The following is an 8,498-nucleotide window of genomic DNA, read 5'->3' as shown; positions in this document are numbered from 1 at the left end:
CACAATATTTTAAGTAGCAACAGTTATTCCAATATTCTATATAAAATATGTCACGTATACAAAAAGTCAGGTTTGTCAGATATTATGAAATCTGTATATAAAATATACACATATACATATATGTATACATATACAAGCATAACTACTTATTTATTATAGCAATCTATGCTTTTTGAAAGACAGTGTGGAAACAAGTGAAGCATTCAAGTCACATGGTACAAAAATTTCTTATAGTTGCCAGGTGCGGTGGCTCACACCTGTAATCCCACCACTTTGAGAGGCCAAGATGGGCAGAGCTCAAGTTCAGGAGTTTGAGACCAGCCTGGCCAATATGGTAAAATCCCGTCTCTACTAAAAATACAAAAATTACCTGGGCGTGGTGGCGGGAGAATGTAATCCCAGCTACTCAGGAGGCTGAGGCAGGAGAATTGCTTGAATCCGGGAGGCGGAGGTTGCAGTGAGCCCAGATCGTGCCACTGTACTCCAGCCTGGGCAACAGAGTGACTCCATCTCAAAATAAAATAAAAAAATTTCTTATGCCATTATGACCAGTCAATTAATTTATTTATCACCTCTGAATTTAACACAGCTCTTGTAAAAGAGTTTTGTCAGTAGATTGCAAGATTATTCTAAGATTATATACCAAAGTAGATACTCCTAAGAAAGATCTGTGCTCCTTTGCACAACATCTTTTGGGATGACTTTATAGAGTGAAGTTTTTTAATTATGAAAAAAAAAAACCACCAAAATGAGAAATATTATTTCATTTATGGACATACTTTTATATATAGTAAGCTTTTCTGCCTAAAATTTCTTCAAACTTTGAATGAGTTCATGATACCAAATAAAGAAACATTAATTAAATTCATTCTTACCTTTGTTATGTAATGAAATTCATGCAATATTATGTGATTCATGTTTTGTCTTAATTGGAGGAAGTTTACAATTAAATTTTGTAAATAATGGCAATAGTTTACTCAACATAATTTTTTCTGTTAATGAGAAGAAGGAAAGATTAATTAACCTTTGTCCTTTTATATATTGAAGTTTATTATATCTGTGACTTTAGTACAAAGTGCTTCATACCAGCCTATGTAAGTGAAGCAAAAGTTATTTACTGAACTATCATTCACTGGCTACTCCATTTATTTCTTCTGGTCATGGTGATACAATCCAACTGAAAGATCTAAAATGTTTAGCCTGCTCTTCTGACATATCTGTTATACAAGTTGCCTGAGTTATGGGACAGTCTGAAACCACAGAACAGAATGAAGGAATCATAAGAGTCTATGAGTGATAAAACTTATAAACACAGAATCTTCTATCCAGCGGTCCAATTGACTGTTTTCACCACATCAATAGAATGGGGCTCTGGGACTTTTTTTCAGACAACAAAGAGAGTACAGTTGGCCCTCCATATCTGCAGGTGAAAGATTCATAGATTCAACCAACCACAGATGAAAAATACTTGAAAAAAAAACAGCAATACAACAATTTAAAAATATACAAATAAAAAAGCAATACAATGACAACTATTTACACGGCATTTACATCGAATTAGGTACTATAAGTAACTTAGAGATGATTTAAAGTACACGGGAGGGCATGTATAGGTGATATGCAAATATTACACCACTTTTCACTTTTTTTTTTTTTTTTTTTTTTTAAGAGGCAGTTTTGCTGTTACCCAGGCTGGCCCCTAACTCCTGGGCTCAAGTGATCCTTCCTGCCCCAGCCTCCAGAATAATGGGACTACAAATAGTCCCACTGTGGAACTACGGTAAGCCATTTTTGCCTGGCTTACTACCATTTTATATAAGGGATTTGAGCATTCACAGATTTTGGTATCTGAGAAGGTTCCTGGACCTAATTTCCCCAGGGACACTGTTGGGGGGACTGTAGTTTATTTCCTGTGGGAGAGTCTAGGTTTTGCATACTTTATTTTCTCCAAATAAAACAAAAGTGGCATAGATAACATAGCTAATAGACATTTACAAATTTCTGATAAAATCCCTTAACCTAAATTTTGAAGAACTATTAATAGAAAAGTTACATTTTCCTTCTTGTTGCACAGCACTTGAAGCTGCAAACTTTCAAGTCCTTAAGAATTCATATCAAAGAAGTTTCATGAGTAAAGTTATTCAGTAGGTCATCTTGCCCTTTGATGATTTGTATTTATATTAGACTTGGAATCATGCTTGCCTATTAAATAAATCAATACAGAGTGCCATTGTCCACCAAGAAAAATGTCAGCCTGAATTATTCCATTGTATCCCTAATGCATAGAGAGCTATTAATTCAAAATATGATCCACAAAACAAAAACTAGATGTGTTGGATGTCTCTATGAAGTAAACTAAGAGGCATAGTTATGTACAAAAGAAAATGAGAACAAATTGTTAACAGGAACTCCAAATGATGGCTTTCTTAAAAAATAATGAAAACCCAACACTTTCTTGTCTGCACCCAGGTTTCATCAGCAATGGCCATTAGCTTCCATTACCTTTGAGTGGACATTCATATAATAGAAATCTGAGTCCAAGAGTTCATATCTACTCAAACATTGGAAGGCAAAGTACAATGAACCAACTGCTGAATGTGCCGAGTTTCCACAGGAATTAAGCTTAATCCTTGTAAGCTTGCTTGTTGAAAAAGAAGAAACCCACTAAATTATGTGTTTAGAAAATTAATTTACACTTGGCAACATTTACCACCACATGTTACTTTTCTTGTTTCATTTGTTTTCCATTCTGCATAAGCCAATCCAGATACTTTTGCATGCACCATATTTTCAAAGAAAAATAAATACATAAGTAAAATAGGCATTTCTTTATAGCATTTGTAGACAGCCTACAAACTAAAATTCCATTGTTTTTCCTTTTTGTTTTCTAGAAAACATTTTTAACAAAGTTTTATAATAAGCACAGTCACTGAAAACACAGTGTACGTATATTTCCATGTGTATGTATAGTTTGTACATATCTATTTCTTTGTAATACTTCATATATTTTCAAAAAGAGACTGGGTGCGGTGGTTCACACCTGTAATCCCAGCGCTTTGGAAGGCCGAGGCGGATGGATCATTTGAGGTCAGGAGTTCGTGATCAGCCTGGCCAACACGGTGAAACCCCGTCTCTACTAAAAGTACAAAAATTAGCCAGACGTGCTGGCACATGCCTGTAGTCCCAGGTACTCGGGAGGCCGAGGGAGGAGAATTGCTTGGACCCAGGAGGCGGAGGTTGCATTGAGCCGAGATCGCCCCACTGTACTCCAGCGTGGGTGACAGAGAGAGACTCTGACTCAAAAAAAAAAATAAATACAAACCATTCAGAATTGCCAGTCTGTTTTAATGCTCCAAATTGTACTGCAGAACTTGAGAAAATGTACCACGTAGAGACAAGAACTGAGGGGCCATGTGTCATGCTGCTCTGAAAGCATCCGGAATGATACACAACAAATGACACAAACTGTGCTCAGAGACTAACGAGAACATTCGTGTGTTGGGTATAGGTCACATTGCTTTCCAACTAAATCTTCCAAAAGAAAATGGATTAAATTTAGGGACATTTAATCAATAAAATAAGCCATTTGATTTTCTAAGTTGTGAATTCACATCAGGTTGACAGGTAGACAATGCCTTCCTTCACAGAGGAGCTTTGGGAAGACATAGAGCATTTATTACATTAGAAAATGATTATTTTGTAAAACAATGACAACTTACCCCACATATACAAATTTGTGCATTTTTCTTACCTACTGGGAAATCTATCATTTGACTTTTACCTGTGACTAATATAGAACATGTTTTACAAATGAAATATTAGTCTACTGTTTTATCTTTTATTTACACCCACTTGGTGGTGTTCTTGATTAAGATCTATGCCAGCAAAGGGAAAGTGTGTCTCATAATATTGATTACTGGGGAGAAATATGTGAGAGAAATAGCTGTAATCATGAATATTTTTCATTTGGAGTTGGTTAAAAAATGTTATTTAATAAATGAATAGATGCAGTTATGATATGGAAAATAACTGGCAACTTTTTGTTTTCTTTGACCAAAGGCACGTATTGCTCAAGCAGGAATTTGGACTTGAAAACTCAGGAGTGGTACTTGGTGTCCTGTTACTAAAAGGGAAATGGCTGTTAATAAGTCAACCCATTTTATTCCCATTAAAGCAGTATCCGTAATGTAGAAATTAAACATGTTTATGTTATCTGTCTTTGAAGCAATTACAAATGACTTCAGCATAAAATATCAGAAGCAGAAGATTTCAGTATAAAATATTAGAAGCAGAAGATTTTGGAATTAAGATATTGTATACAGTCTTCAAATTTCATGAAAATATCTAGACTTTGAAATATTTCTTTTATTCCCCTTGAGATAGAAGTAAATGCAAAAGTACTTTACCTGTTTGCCAATCAGCTGAATAACTTCATAACATATGTTTACTTCAAAAAACTTTTCATGGGCTGAAAGACGAACTAAAAGGTTCCCTGGATAGTGTCCAGTTATTTGAAATATCACAACCAGTTTTTAATACAACTTTGAAATAGTCCTCATATGAAACATTCTACATGCAAGCACATACTTTTTAAACTTGTTTCTTGTGTCTTGAAAATATAACTGTCACCAGAGAACTGCTTTAAAAATCCCTGAGATTATAATAGTAGAAAATTTTGTAGTCTACTGGTTATCTATACTTTCTATGTATATTATTTTCAAGCTATTGAAAAATGAGATGGCTGGGTTGAATCAAACGAAGTCAGTTTTCATTCTCTTTCCTATAAGGCTACTTGTTTATTAATTTTCTTCTTCAGTTATCCTATTGATGTTTCATTGTTAGCTTCCTGACATTTTATAAACATTTGTCAAGCTGTCATTAAGTTCCAGGTAGTAGGCTCATTATCTGAAGCACAGAGCATATTAATTTCAAAAGAGTATTTTCAGAGCAGAAGATTTTTTTCTGGGCTACCAACTTTACTAAGTCTTCCAGGTTTGATTTCTGAACTCCTTACAGAGCATATGAGCAACATCTATTCCCTCCCACTGCTCACTTACCATGTGTTTCCTGTGTGGGAAAAAAGTGTAGATTAACTTCTCAACATCAGTCCAGTAGACACGGGTACTTTGTGACTCTTCATGAGCTGATTTTCCAAACCTGTGCTTCTCTTCCTCTATTTCTGGACTGTGGTCATTATGATCTGATACAGGTCTGGAGTGTCAAACTTAAGGGCAGTGGCTCTTAACCTGGGTCTGAAGTGTTTCTCACTTGGAGATCCGACAAGTCCGTGGAGAGGATTTAGAAATTTCATGAACTTGAATGTAGGCAACAAACAACGATATTATAAGCTATAGTTTGTTATTATTGGAATTATTATTATTATATCATTACAGTGTTGTAGATCTATTGCAATATAGTTAGAAATTATTTAACCCATCCCTGACTTTTTTATTTAATGTTGATGAAAGCACATATTTTACCACATTACAAATGAGTTTTTTTATTATTTTGATAACTGTATTTCAATGTAATTGGTTTTCTTTTGTAGTCTTGGGTATTTTACTTTGTCAATTTAGGAACCTATTTTGAAAAGGGGCTTGTAGTTTTCACCAAAGTGCCAAAGGGGTTCATGGCATCAAAGTGTAAAACCTCCTGAGTTAGTCATTTAGAAGAAGAATTCTGGGAAGAGACTGATGCAGATTTCTGTTTGCTGGTGGTGGCCCATTTCATTCAACAAATGTTTAATGAGCAAAGCACTATGCTTGGCTTTGTGGGAATATCAAACTACTCTCAAAGAGTAGTATTTCTGCTTTCCAGGCTAGAATATTTGGAGGACATTAAAAACTAATTCATTGTGTAGTCACATCAGGATACATACAGGGTGTGTGTTAAGATCCAAGATCGTGTATCAATTTACACAAACTTATATACAGCTGAAGGCCTTAACAGAATACAGATGCACCCATAATCCTACTATATTGATAGCAAATTGGTCCTTCTGCAAGACTGTCTAAGAGTTCCAGCCCTTGCGATGGCATCTGAAAGCTCTCTCCTGCCAGTGTCTCTTTTCCCCTCTGCACATTTGGTGCTCTTTTCCCTGAAAAACAATAGCAACAAATAAAACAAAAATTGAAGTGTGGTATGCAAAATACTACAAGGGCACTTGGTCACTGTAATTGTATTTCTGAAGGAAAGTAAACCATGATTATGAAATTAAAATTTGAGTCTTAAGTATTCAGTGACATCCTTTGCTTCAAAGTATTCACTGAATAAGGGCCCTAATAGCAACTGACAAAAGCAAAGATCATCTACTTAATTATAGTACAGGTATGTCATATATCTACTGAGTATCTTCATATAATAGTCATAAATATATTTGTTCCAAATGAAGAAATAGATTTCAGTTGCTTATATTGCATTTCTGGACCATGGACAAATTTGCTGCTTATAATACAATTGAGTGCTTACCACATCTGTTACTATACCAAGAACAGATTAACTCATCCAATCTTCACTACAGCCCTATGAGAACAGGTATTATTATCTCCATTTTACAGAACAAGAATGTGACTCAGAGGAGGAGAGTAAGTTTCCTAAGGTCATACATCCAGCAAGAGACTTCAGCTGAGGATGTGTGATATTGCTATGTAAACAAATTATGAAAAACTTACTGATTTAAACAACATCCTTTTATCAGATCACAGTTCCGTGTGGCTAGGCTGAGTTCTCTGCTGAGGGACTCACAGGCTGCCCTAGGGTGTTGGTGAGATTATGTTCCTATCTGGAGGCTCTGAGAACAGAATTGCTCCCAAGATCACTGGTTACTAGCAGAATTCATTTCTCTGGGGTTGTAGGGCTGAGGCCTCTGTGGTCTTGCTAGCTATCAACCAGGCACCATTTCCAGCTTTTAGAGGCCACTCTCAGGTCCTGCCAGGTGGCCCTGCCATCTCAGCAACAGAAAAATTTTCATGTCACATCTGCATCATACTTTGAATTTCTCTCACTTCCCTTTCTTTGACCATCAGGAGAAAACTCTCTGCTTTTAAAGACCTCGGGTGATTAGGTCAGGCCCACCTTGATTATATCTATATCTTTAGGTCTTTGAGATTTTAATGACATTTGAAAAATCCATCCACAGCAGTACCTAGATTAGTGTTTGATTCAATAACTAGGGGTTGGAAATCAGGGGTCCTTCTTAGTATTTCAGGACTGGGCAAGGTAGCTCACATCTGTAATTCCAGCACTTTGGGAAGCTGAGGCAGGAGGATTACTTGAGCCCTGGAGTTCAAGCCTAGCCTAGGCAACACAGTGAGAGCTCATCTTTACTAAAAATGTTAAAAAATAAAAATAATAATGAAAAAAGTTAGCCAGGCGTGGGCAAATGTAGTCACAGCTACTTCAGGGGCTGAGGCAGAAGGATGACTTGTATTGTGGAGGTCCAGGTTGGAGTGAGCTGAGACTGCGCCACTCCACTCCAGCCTGGGTGACATAAAAACAAAAGAAAAAGAAAAAGAAAAAGAATTCTACCCACCACAGGTTGTACTGCATGAAACTTCCTGCCTCCTGCAGGAGAGAAGCCAGTGTAGGTCTAGTTTTCTGCTGGTGATATGTCTTCTATGTTTTACACAGAAGGGCAGCATAAGGGCAGGACAAAAGCCACACTAAATGGAGATCCTCAAACAGGGTTGATGCTTAGTTTGATTCTGATATTTGCTTATATCGTCACACCTTTGCCTGTGGCTGCCCATGGCTGTCAGGAATACAACCCAGATTTTACCATTGTTAATCAGTCTTGCATAATATATTCCCTGCTTATCTGTCAAGTCTATTCTGGAACTTTTCTTTTTGTTCTCTGATTCTTTCGATTTCAGGAATATTCTATGATACATTCTGCCTCAGGGCTGTTGCATAGATTATTTCCTCTGGCTCAAACTCTCCTCCCTGTACCCAGTCATGAAATAAATTATCTTTCAGAGAAGAGAAGTTTGTATGCTGCCACCTTAGATTTTTCTACTTAATGGATTAAGACACTACCCCCTTTTAGGTTGTAAGCAAACAGAATACAAAGATGGAGGTAGGGAATGAAAAATAGTGTTTAGCACCCATCCCACCCCTGATGCTAACAGCTATGGAGAGAGGAAAGCTGGAGAAGGAATGCAGCCACCAATCGTGGTGACAATGGTGAGAAAACCACCCCTGAGGGAAGCTGACTGAAATAGCCAGGAAACAGGGGGCAGTGTCCTAGACTTAGTTTGGGAACCACACCTATGGCTATCCTTTTACAGGCCCATCCTAAATACTTCTTCTACTTCCTAGCCATTATTTTAAGGATTTACCCTGGAATGCTGTCTATTTGTGGTGACACCTGAGCTGAGCTAAAGGGATCCTGACAGCTGGCTCTCAGCCCAGTTTCCAGGCATTTGCCTCAAAGTAAAAGCCTCATCAGCCCGCATCATAGAAACTATGGGATCATCTTAGATTCTAATACACAGATTGTC

The 8,498-nt window shown here is 36.9% G+C and overlaps 1 protein-coding gene across 1 annotated transcript in view; it reads right to left on the bottom strand.

Annotated features, from left to right (window-relative positions):
• Positions 1–379: 379 nt before the first annotated feature.
• C7H8orf34 (chromosome 7 C8orf34 homolog) overlaps positions 380–8,498 on the bottom strand; it is a 542,145-nt gene continuing 534,026 nt past the window's right edge. Inside the window, exon 13 of the mRNA XM_063668843.1 lies at positions 380–510. Coding sequence (XP_063524913.1) covers positions 407–510 — 104 coding nt within the window. The 3' untranslated portion in view covers positions 380–406. The remainder of the gene's footprint in view (positions 511–8,498) is intronic.

Source organism: Pongo pygmaeus, chromosome 7 (assembly GCF_028885625.2).
Source record: "Pongo pygmaeus isolate AG05252 chromosome 7, NHGRI_mPonPyg2-v2.0_pri, whole genome shotgun sequence".
NCBI classification, from domain to species: domain Eukaryota; kingdom Metazoa; phylum Chordata; class Mammalia; order Primates; family Hominidae; genus Pongo; species Pongo pygmaeus.
Note: the sequence above shows the minus strand (reverse complement) of the source record. Positions and strands in the feature narration are given on the sequence as shown.